General features: G+C 44.4%; 1 protein-coding gene across 6 annotated transcripts in view; it reads left to right on the forward strand.

Moving 5' to 3' along the window:
- Nucleotides 1–11,993, forward strand: part of klhl13 (kelch-like family member 13) — a 99,501-nt gene that overhangs the window by 60,783 nt on the left and 26,725 nt on the right. For all 6 annotated transcript variants that reach the window (XM_017683168.2, XM_037533533.1, XM_037533535.1 and 3 more), the window contains one exon: nucleotides 6,563–6,695. In XM_017683168.2, the coding sequence (XP_017538657.1) occupies nucleotides 6,563–6,695 (133 nt within the window). The remainder of the gene's footprint in view (nucleotides 1–6,562; nucleotides 6,696–11,993) is intronic.

Raw genomic sequence — 11,993 nt, forward strand, 5'->3', positions numbered from 1 at the left:
GAAATAGCAGTTTATTTGTCTTGTGGCATTGATGTAGAAAACAAAGAATAATCCAGTAAATAAGGGTCTAAGTGCTGGAAGTTACTGTGCAAGGCATCAAGCTGGTAAATGCCTCAGTAATAAACTATAGATTGCTTGTTGTTCTACATCATCAGAGTGGCCCTGGCTTGTGGAGACATGACCTTTTAGGAGGTTTGCTCTGATTTTCTACTGAGGGTGAGTGGGATTGTGATCTGTCAGTTCACTCATTTTCCATTTGCATTCTTTTCAAATAATAAATAAAGAAGAAGCTGCAAAATTGAAATGATCACAATAAACGTATGTAATGTAGTTTTGTTTATGTACCAGGCTGGATATTAACGCTTGTCTGATCCATCATGTAAGCATGCAGGATTTTAGCATTCAGCCTAAACATGCAGTCGATTTTTATTTATTTATTTATTTATTTCAGTCCCACACCCGCAGAAAATATGAATCGTTTGTCCTGCTCCCGCCCGCAACCGAAATGTTTTGGCCGTTCCCGTCCGTGCAGTTAAGTCAAGGAGCTCCGAATGACCTCCGATATCTCACACAGTCTATTCACGAATATATTATCCTCTGCTGAAATAACACATCAGACTCACTGTGAAGTAACTTCACCAAGTGCCATTTATTCCCAGTGAACACAGAGCAAGAATTAAACCACAGAACGGTTATTGTTAGTGTTTTGCTGGGCAGCTGTGGACGTCGGACCGAAAGCTCCACCTTCTCTGTAAGCTATGAGAATTTGCGTGTTGTTCACGTGATCCGTTGCTTTCCTGCTCTTAATCACTAAACTCACTTTAACCGTTTTACTGTTATTTTTATATTGTTTGGTGTAGCACGTGGGAGCGGGTGGGAAACCAGCTCACTGCAGACGGGAGCGGGCTGAAGCCGGCTTGAAGAGAAATTAATAAATCAAACTGATTAATAAATTAAATATTTAGGCTGTTCCCATGCACAACACTGAAAAGTAGACCCGCACTGCAAGATGCTGTGATGGGTCCCACAGGTCCTCTAATGTGCAGGTTCTCAAGTAGAGCTTTCCTGCCAAAGTGCATGCGTAGTGTTTACAAGCAGCAAGTTCTCATTAGACCAGAGAGCTTCACTTTAGCTATTCCCTGGCCCACAATACAGGTCTTTAAAAATCCTAACTGATGTTAAAAACGTGAGACTCCATGTGAAGATGTTTTTCATTGATTTTTCTATCCTTGATCGTTGTTGGTCGTCAAAGTTCCCTCCTGCATGATCTGCCCTGAATGAAACACCACACACTTTCAGATTATGCATGCCAACAAGAGTCCCGACCCCTGTTTCTAATTCACGAGACCTTGCAAGATTTCTCGCAAACTAACGTGACTTTAGATCTAAACGAACCCGGCGGATGACTGCGAGGCTATTGCTATGCTGGCCGTCTGTGCTTTCTGCGCAGATAAAGCCAAGCTGAAGAAAAATGTGGATAAAGCCGAGGCAGAACAGCAGGGGTCAACAGGACTCATACATACTGCAACGCAAGCTGGAGGTGAATACATACATATAAATACGCACACACGAGGTGACTAGTTCTTTATTTAGCTACCATGCTTACAACCTCTTCCATACACACTGACGAGTTCAGCTCGGCCCTCATTGTTTGACTGTCTTTCAGGCTTGACGTTAACACAGAATTTCACAGCAGAGGATTGGTGTTCGCCCCACACCACAGGATACTGGAACGTAAATGTTGAATGTTTGATGTTTTCAATTCACTAGAAGTACATCGTAGGAGAGAAGATTGGATAATAGACACCCCACACCACAGGTTAATCTGGGAAGATCATCATTTAAGATCTCGCTGCAATCTGAAGACCTTTTGAGTTTGTCGAGATCAAAAGAAGACCAATCAAAATTGGCCCAGTTATCCTGCAGTGTGGGCCAGGCCTGAGCTGATCAGTCGGAATGTTTTTGAAACCTGCTCAGCCTGGCCAAGCCGAGGCGGTAAAGCTCTGAAACATGTCAGTCTACGTTTACACAGCAGGTAAAAGGGGCCCAAATCCGATCTTTTTCCTCATATGTGACGCAGATGTGTGTCTGTGTTTCAGTGTGAACAGCAAAAGTCGCACTGAATCTGACATTTTCAATTTTGATTTGAGACGTTTCATATGTGGTCCTGGAATCCGTATCCGATCTATGGCGATGCGACTTGGTTTGACCAGCCACATCGGAATTCATGCGACTTTTACGTCAGTCCAACTCCACATTTGTCATCATTTCGCGCAGCTGAAACTCAGAAACATTTAGGGTGATGTTTCTGTACCAAAACTTAAGTGAGACTCATCGCAGCCGAGCGCGGCCAGAGGAACCCGAGGCTGCAGCGTCAGAGAACAGTTTAAAGATCCCGAGGAAGTGGCCGTGGCCGATTACAGCGCCCTTTTTATGGCGAACTCAAGCATGTTGTGGGTGATGAGCTCAGCTGTCACACACTGGAACGTTGAAACAGTGGACTCCTATAGGTACCTGGGTGTGCACCTTGGCTATAAACTGGACTGGTCAGACAACACAGCCTCACTTTACAGGAAAGGACAGAGCAGACTCTACCTGCTCAGGAGACTGAGGTCGTTTGGAGTGCAGGGGCCACTCCCGAGGACCTTTTTTGACACAGTTGTGGCATCAGCCATCTTCTATGGAGTGGTCTGCTGGGGCAGCAGGATCTCCACTGCAGACAGGAAGAAACTGGACAAACTGATCAGGAGGGCCGGCTCGGTCCTGGGGACTCCTCTAGACCCAGTGCAGGCGGTGGGAGAAAGGAGGATGCTGAACAAGCTAGCATCCATGCTGGAGAACGACTCTCACCCCATGCATGAGACTCTGGCAGCACTGGGCAGTTCCTTTAGTGACCGGCTCCTTCACCCCAAGTGTGTGAAGGAGCGCTATCGCAGGTCCTTCCTTCCTGCTGCTGTGAGACTGTTCAACCAGCACTGCTCCCAGTAGACCACATACAATATACACTTACATTCAGAATACAAACATTTTTCACTGTGTAATATGTTCATAAGTGCAGTGCAGATCTTATGCAACTCTTATTTTATTCTTATTCTTATTTTGTTGTAAATAGTCTAGAGATTTAACTTTAAATTTTATCTCCTCTTAATCTCATTACCTTCTCCTAGACTATAATGTTTATACTGTTTCCCGTTTCTATTACTGAGTGCCTTACTGCTGTTACTCTGCTGCTGTAATACTGTGAATTTCCCCGCTGTGGGACTAATAAAGGATTATCTTATCTTATCTTAACTTCATAATCGCTCCTGTGATGCTGGTGAAGGCGAAACCGGGAGCGACTAGTGTTCGCAAGTCGTCATGACCGTTTACCTCTGGAAGCCCCACCTCGTTGTTCTTTTGCGCGACGAGTCGGTTTGGGAGCTGATCTGTTCAGACTGATGTCGCATACCCATCACATTTAAAAGATGATATGAACAGCTAAACAAAAAAAATCAGATGCTGATATTATACATAGTCTTCGAGTCTTAACAGGTAGCAAAAATGTCTTCTCACTTTGAGGGATTAATTTTGCCGAGTGAGCTATGACTAAGAACATGGGATGCTTTGTGTTTCCTGCTTTCACCCAGTTTGGCTGTAAAGTATGTACCTGTGAAAGTTACCAGGAAAAGGCTTGTGCAAGTGTACTTCAGTGACCAGCTTTAATTTCATGTAGAGTCCAGAGGCAGGACTCTAGTGGGTCTTTAATTAGTTAGAAGCCAGCTCGTTAGTCTTTAATGTAGTGACTTGCTGAAGGTAAGCGCTCACCCAGTGGCTGGTCACGCAGTGGTTGCTGGTTTGCCTTGGGAAATGTGACTGACTCCTGGTTGAGGGAAACACTCTTTTACACCTTTTTTAATTTATTAAATAAAAATCAAATCTTCTCTTTCGTTCAGTACGTTTTAATAACCTTATGCACTACAGCAGTAATGTGCGAATCATTTTATTGACTCTTTCTCTGTGGATAAATGATTTAGGCCTTTGGACAAGTAAAATGTTTGAAGAAAACGTTTGATGTCAAGGCCTCATACATAATACAGTAAACTGTGTTCATAAATTCTGTAATTGGCCAGGTTTATCTGGATTGTTGCTTTAGTTTCTGGCTGTCGTAGACAAGGAGTCTAAATACAGCAGTGTATTTTCAGGATTACCTAAATAGCATTTAAATAAGAAATGTATTTATTTATTGGGTCAGCGCTGTAGATTTCGTCCTCTTTGTTAGTTTTGTGTCGTGATTAGAAAGTAGGTCATACACCTCACTGTGGTCACATTTCCATGGTGATGCTGTTGCAAAGCCTGGCCATGCGCCGCCGGCTTAGTATGTACATTCTACACACATGGACACACTTTACAAACGCACCCACTCCCTTATGCTAATTGCGCAGCGAGATGCTGCTTTAGCCTCAGTCTCACAGCCGACTTACCCTGCATGTGTACAGGTTGATTGGGTCCTATTGCACGTTGCTTGAGTTTGGGATGTTTGTGTTGCTGCATTCACTTGCCAGATGATCCTGTTGCCAACTTGCCGAAGTTTTTGTGTTTGAGCTGCCCTGCTAATATTTGCTGGTCCGTACTTAAAAAGCTTAAGCAGATGTCTGTGGATGGAGTGCTGAGTACATTTGCATTGAGAAGAGAAGATCTCCTCGCACATGGAGATTGCAAGGTTGATCATCAGTGATGCCACAGCCATCCGTGGCCAGGGCGTCGCTATGTCTGGGAGGGTAGGCTGGTCCTCCCTACCCCATCATTAGCCAGTATAACTGTCTGTTTTCAGATGTCAGAATTGGCCCAAACCCGTTTCTCACACACACACACACACACACACATGTACACACAAGCCGCTTCTCCCTCAGGGTCACGGGGTGGGTGGGTGCTGCAGTCTGTCCCAGCCGTCATCGGGCGGAAGGCAGGGTACACCCTGGACAGGTCGCAGGGCGGATGGACCTTATAGCCCTCTGTTTTGCACGTTCACACCCAGGGGGGGTAGGGTGTCCTGATTCTTGTTGAGATAGAGGGGTAGAGCAAAGTGTTGGGGCTACATGGCCCAAACAGAGGTTTTTCAGAGACACGCTCCAAACTGAAAATGCGGCGAGATGGTTGTGCACGTAACCAAAGTAAGCAAATGTGAGAATTTTCTCCATTTAAAAATTACAGTAACTGTCATATTATCTTAGTTTAGTCAGTTGAATGTCTTATGGTACTTTTCTTCATAGCAGTCATGAATAAATCGCTAATGCTATGCTGATGGCTAGATAAACTCCCCATTCCACCTTAAATGGAGCAGCAGTTACATTCTGTCGACCCCTGGAAACCTTTCTTTCCACCATGATGGAGCGTGAAGGTCAGGAACAAGTCGAATTATTTCTGATTATTTCGCTGCTAATCTCTAATTGTGTTTGTGCAGCGGAACTCCTGTATGATCATGTCAGTGGCAGATGAAGGCTGCTTATGTCTTGTATGTCCAGAACTGTGTGTGTGGAAATGCTAGATGTTACTAATAAAATTCAATCTGCATCCAGATATTTTAAACGAATGTCCTACAAACTTGACACAGTTTTGTAAACATTAACCAGTCTAAAAGCACATTTCCAGAACTTTTGTATGCGTTGTTGGACAGTAGTGTCTGTGCATTTCTGTTATAATAAAAAAATGACTTGGTGACATGATACCAGTTCAGATAGTGTATCATCCAGTGCTATAATGTAGTTTAGCCTCAGTGAAACCTCATACACTGCTGTGTTAACGTTTAGCCCCAAGAGTGCTCCAGTGACCCCAGCAGCTCTGCAGCTAGAGGCCATCGCCTTCTTTAGCTCTTTAACAAGACCTTCTCAGACGCACACCTGCTTTGCCGCCTCTTCGATCCAACTCAGTTCAACAAAAAAAATAAAGAAGAATAACAACAAGTGTGTAATGTTGCCGGCTCTGGTGTGAGCACAGCCGTGATGACAGTCGGTCCCTCTCCTCCTGACCCAACACTCAATAAATTAGCCCTGAAATCTTTTATTCATCAGCCTCTTCAACTGGACGTTTCAGCGTGCGCTTGCTGGACATTAAGGTTCTTAGTCAGTAATGAGATGTAGGCCACTGAGGGAATTATAACTGCCGTATTTCCTCTTTTTTTTGGGGGGGGGGGCAAGAAATTTTAGTTTGCTTTCCTTTTGTTTGTCTTGTTGCTTTCGTGCAGTCGTTAAGAACATTAGGTCAGTGCTCGTCAGGGCTTTCGCTCTCTCCCTTTATCCCTTTCAGTTTCCATCTTTTGTCTGCTTTCTCTCTCTCGCTGGCTCAGTTTCTGTCAGCTTTGTTTTCATCTGTTGTTTATTTGCCGTTATTTGTAAAAGTCAGTTAAAAATCTGGAAATTGCAGGCTTTTGATCAATAATGAATTATAAATCTCTTTCTGTTTCTTTTCCGTCAACGTTCTTGTTGTTTTTGTTTGTTAGTTGGTTTGTTTGTTTGCTTATTATCTGTAAAAACCTGCTGCTTGCCCGGCTGTGTTGAATAATTGATCATAACTCTCTCTCTTTCAGGGTTTTGACCAATTAAGGATAGAGGGCCTGCTGTGTGATGTCACATTAGTTGCTGGCGACGGTGATGAGGCCTTTCCAGTCCATCGAGCTATGATGGCGTCGTCCAGCGACTACTTCAAAGCCATGTTCACTGGTGAGGAAAAGAAACAATGCACAAGTAAATGTGTTGATTTAATGTCTAGGGGTACCTGACTGCCGCTCCATTTAAGGTGGAAGAGGGAAATTCGATTGTGAAGCTGGTGAGCAGCTGACTCGGTTTCATATCACTGACGATTTAGGGGTGGGCAATAATAAATAACCCCCCTTGAAGACATATGATTTGTTGTTCTCCCACCTCTGCGGTCACTGCAGACTGGCAGGGTCACCTACAGAGCAGCGCTAGTAGCTGTTAATGAAGTGATGCTCTTTTTATTTGAGGGTCTCATTTCATACAGGAAGATTTCAACCACTACCCCTTATAGCTCAGATCTAATGAGCACAGTTACACTGAGAAACAAGGGGATTGGGTAGAAAATAAGACATTTAATTGGGCCTTTGTCAGCTCATAGCAAGAAGGGCCTGGGTTTGACTCCCTGCCCTGGCAACCACGGCCCTTTCTAGATGGAGTCTGTGTTCAAAGACATGCAGTCAGGCCGATTGGAGATGCTAAATTGGCCCTAGATCTGAATGTGTATGTCTCTGTTTGCCCTGTGATGGACTGGTGAGCTGTCCAGGGTAACTAACAGCAGTTAGCCTATAGCTGCTGCAGTACAGCAGCGTTTTCCCTGCCTTCTCAGTCACGCTCTTCACAATGTGTCCTTGGCAACACGCTCAAGTTCAGACTCGTCTATTTTAGAGTAGCTGATTATAACACAACCTACTCATAAACACTAGCAAAACTTTCAGTGAGTTGTTAGCTTGTATATTTCTCTGCCTTCCTGTGATGAAGTGTAACAAATACCCGGATAGTGATTTCAGTGTTTGTGCACGGACACCTCGAAGAGTTAACCCGGGAACTCGGGTACCTGAGCACATCTCTAACAGCCGCTCCCCTGTTGTCCGGTGTGGGGGACAGTATAAAGCGAGCTCCTCTGCTGATTGATTCCTCAGTACTGTTGGACGGCGCAGCGGAGACCGGGTTCATCATCACTTGGTCTGTATGAAGATGGCTGTTTGCACTAAGCCGATAGCGTGAACTCACTTCAGATGTTCAGATCCTCGTTTCCTGTAAGCCGTACGTACAGCAGTGAATCAGATCACGAGTGTTACGAGTGCGAGAGCTCTCCCCGCTGCCTGAGGGCTGCGGCTCTGCTGTGGGTTTAGCAGCTAGCTAGTGGGTTAAGTGAGCTGCAAATAGGGAAAACGCTCACGCTCTAGTTTTGACCGACACAGCGAAGCCTTCATTTTGGCGTTTCTGGCAGTGGCTTGTCAGACTTCAAACATTCACTTATCATTAATGTATTATAACTAATTTCATGACTCGTCCATAACTCTCATCATAGAGGGGTGATGCAGGCACTCACGGTGGTCAGTGTGGTTTAGTGGTGAGTTTGGTTTGTGTATGTATTTGTTCCTGGACATATTCAGGACCAAAAATGACTTAATCCACTGCCACGTTAGGCACATGCAGTCTGTTTCATTGTGATATGGAGAGGACGAGGCACATGCTGATGATAGGTTGCCAAAGAAATTCATAGTGCTTGTAAATATTATATCTGTCGTACACATGATGTGTTGGGGATTATATATGTATATTATGTATGGGACATTATGGTGATGAAATGATGATCACTTCAGCACAACCTGTACTGGGAGCTTCATGGCATGGGTTTCCATGGCTGCTGCATGCAAGCCTTACATCAGCCAGCACAGTGCCAAGCGTCGGATGGAGTGGTGTAAAGATGCTGCTGCTGGACTCTGGAGCAGTGGAGACGTTTTCTGTGGCGTGATGAATCGCTTCTCTATCTGGCAGTCTGATGGACGAGTCTGGGTTTGGCGAATGCCAGGAGAACATTACCTTCCTGACTGCACTGTGCCAGCTGTAAAGTCTGGTTGGATGATGATATGGGACTGTTTTTCAGGGGTTGGTCTAGACCCCTTAGTTCCAGTGAAGGGAAATCTTAATGCTTCAGCAGACCAAGACATTTTGAACAATTGTATGCTCCCGGCTTTGTGGGAACAATTTGGGGAAGAACCTTTTCTGTTTCAGCTTGACTGCGCGCCAGTGCACAAAGCAAGGTCCTTAAAGACATGGCTGGGTGAGTATGGTGAGGAAGAACTCGACTGGCCTGCACCTCAACTCCATCGGTTGCCTTTGGGATGAACTAGAATAGAAACCGCAAGCCAGGCCCTCTCGTCCAACATCAGTGTCTGACCTCACACATGCTCTTCTGGACGAATGGGCAGGAATGCCCACTGACATACTTTAAATCTTGTAGAAAGCTTCCCAGAAGACTGGAAGCTGTTACAGCTGCAAAAGGGGGACCAACTCCATATGAATGTGTATGGATTTAGATGTCATTAAAAGCACCTGTAGGTGTAATGTGTAGGTGTCCCAAAACTTTTGTCCATATAGTCTGTATATGCGCGTACGTTTCCAAATATCCCCGTTTTAAATGCCCGCATGTCGTGACACTGTACGAAAACAAACCTGTGTTTGTTTTCCAGTTGTCTTTTCAGTCTGTCTCTTCACCAGTGCCCTGAAAGAATATAATCTGATGTAAATATCGTTGGCTCGTCACCATAACTCAGTTTGACAGGACTAGCCCCTGAGCATTCTCTCTTTCTCCCTCTTTAGCTCTCTCCCTCTCGCTCGCTCTCACTCTCGCTCGCCTTTGCGTTCTCTCTAACTGTATCAGATGAAGGGCTGCTGTGTTCTCGAGGCTGTTTTTATCACTCATTTCTCTACTCGCTTCATGACAGTCGTGTCACTCCACTTTAAAAAGTAAAACATCTGAGCGACACTCAAAACGGGCCGAAGTGCAGAGGAGAAGGAAGGAGATAGAGGACGAGAGGTGGAGCTGAGAGGGTTTGTTTGAAAGTCAGCGTTCATTTGACAAGTACAGTTTCTCGGTGTTGATTGTCAGCACTAATATCAAACATACAGATCTGAGCAGAAGTCTAAGGCGTCTGAGAAAATGGTGCGTAAAGCTATTCATGTGGTCAGTAATTGTTTTTGTTCAGAAGAACAAACTGGAAGCCCAGTATTTAGATTAGATTAAGTGACCCTTATTCGTCCCACAACGGGGAAGTTTCACTCCTACATTTAACCCATCCGTGCGATGAAACGCCACACACACACTAGTGCAGACACGCACTAAGTGGCAGTGAGACACTTGCCCAGAGCGGTGAGCAGCCCATTCCACAGCGCCCGGGGAGCAGTTGGGGGTCTTGCTCAAGGACACTTTAGTCACGTACTGTCGGCTCGGGGACGACCTTCCGGTCACAGGGCTGGTTCCCTAACCTCCAGCCCGTGACTTATGCTTGTTTGTGTTTTTACTGGATAAGTAGTTTAAAACTGTTCTCAGCCTTTTGCACAGCCGTGTGACGGCCATCACTCTAAAAATGAGCAGATGAACAGTGAATACTATCCGGTTTTGCAGATACGTGTGAGTATGAATAAAATAGTTGCATAAATAGGACGTGCATGGAATATCTGTAGTTAGCATTATATGCAAAATCAGATATACATTTGAGTGTCTATTAATATTCATGCCTATTCATTTTTACAAGTAAACTGGAGGCGTTTTCACTGACTAACTTTATCGAAACGCATATGCGCAAGGAACGTCGCTGTCCCTCGTTTGTTTAGCCTCACGTAGCCTGACGACTGCTATTCGGCGCTGGTTTCTCATGCCACACAGCGTTCGGTAAGCTTGCGTTTCATGTGGCTGTGTGTTGCCTTGTTTGCCGTGATTGAGCTTGTTTAATCGGCGTTAACCAAGAACACAGCGTAGCTAATGTCAGTGCAGCGTGACGGTAGTTCTTCACTATTTTATTTGTCACTAGTTTGTTATTCTAGCTAATCTTAGAATCTGTAGACTTTTAATATGAACAAGAAAACAATTTCTTTTTATCTAAAATAGCGCACCACATTTAATACAACTAGGTAAGCCAGAAGTAAACAGGGAGTTTATAACGAAGACTGGGCAGCTTTTTAAACATATCATATCCAACCCCGCAGCCAGTTAACGGTGCTTTACATTCACTTTCTCGTAGGGCTGTAGACTCAACTTGTTGAACATTTTGGACTTGTTTTAGGTGTATTTGTACTCAGACTTGTCTCGGTTTCGAGTCCAGCTACACTCACCAGTCGGCACTCAGCAGCTCAGGGGTTAAACTGAGCTGGAGTGAACTGGAGCTTTAGAGTCTTTGGTTCATCTCAAAGGGAGACAGAGCTGAGCTCCTGTGCTGTAAGTGAAATGTAAACCATTTTGCTATAAAATCTATTCGAAACCCTTTCAGCTGTTCAGTGTGATGATCCATGGCGAGAAATAACCTTTAACCGTGCCCTTCAAGTTCATTGGCATTGGTTGAATTCCTTTAGAACGAGGATTAGTTGCACTAATTCCGAGAATTCAGAAAGGGCACTGATCGGATTCACTGAGAACGTGCATTGGTTGAATTGCCGGTGGATGTTGAAGGCAAATAAACTTTAAATCCATACCTCAGAGTTTAAGTAGGTGAGGAAGCATGTTCTCTTTGTTGTATATACAGTTTTGTTCTGTGGATCGAAAATTCTTCTCTTATGTTGTTCAGTGATTTGTGCTAGAAGGAGGTAATGACTCAATTTTTTGGGCTTTCATAAAGTCTTGCTCTCGCTTTGGTTTATACTCAGCCTTGACTTGCCCCCGGCTAGTCACGCTCTTGGACAAAGGTGGTCTCGACTACAGCCCTACTTCCTGCACTGTGTTTAGCTTGCGGGATTCCTTTTAAATGATGTGAGACCAGCTATTTATGATTTGCCCAAATTTGTTTAGAAGGTATGATGTAAGGTAATGAGCATTGGGAGATGGCTTTCCCCTGAGAGTAATAAGTAAAGTGATCCCATTACAGTTTGAGAGAATTAGTCATTTGGGATGTAATATTTTTAGTAACTACCCCACCACTGGTCAGTGACAGGTCAGGGTCTTACTCTGGAGCATAACCATGGTTTTGTGTTCTTGGTGTAGATTGTATGTCTAGATAAAAACTTTGACAGGGTAATTTTGGACCACAGTTCACACAACCTTAACACTCATATAACATAGGCGCATATCTTTCCTAGCTCAACAGTCTGTGAGAGGGAAGATAATTGAGGTATTAATGTAGGACATCACATAACCAGTGTATTTCAAAGTTCAGTTTACAGTTATATGCAAAGCTTTAGGCACCCCTGGTCAAACTGCCGAATGTTTTGTTGGTTTTCTGAGTAAAAATTGGTTAACACGCCCTCTGCTGAACACACGTCTGC

This window comes from Pygocentrus nattereri, chromosome 23 (assembly GCF_015220715.1).
Source record: "Pygocentrus nattereri isolate fPygNat1 chromosome 23, fPygNat1.pri, whole genome shotgun sequence".
NCBI classification, from domain to species: domain Eukaryota; kingdom Metazoa; phylum Chordata; class Actinopteri; order Characiformes; family Serrasalmidae; genus Pygocentrus; species Pygocentrus nattereri.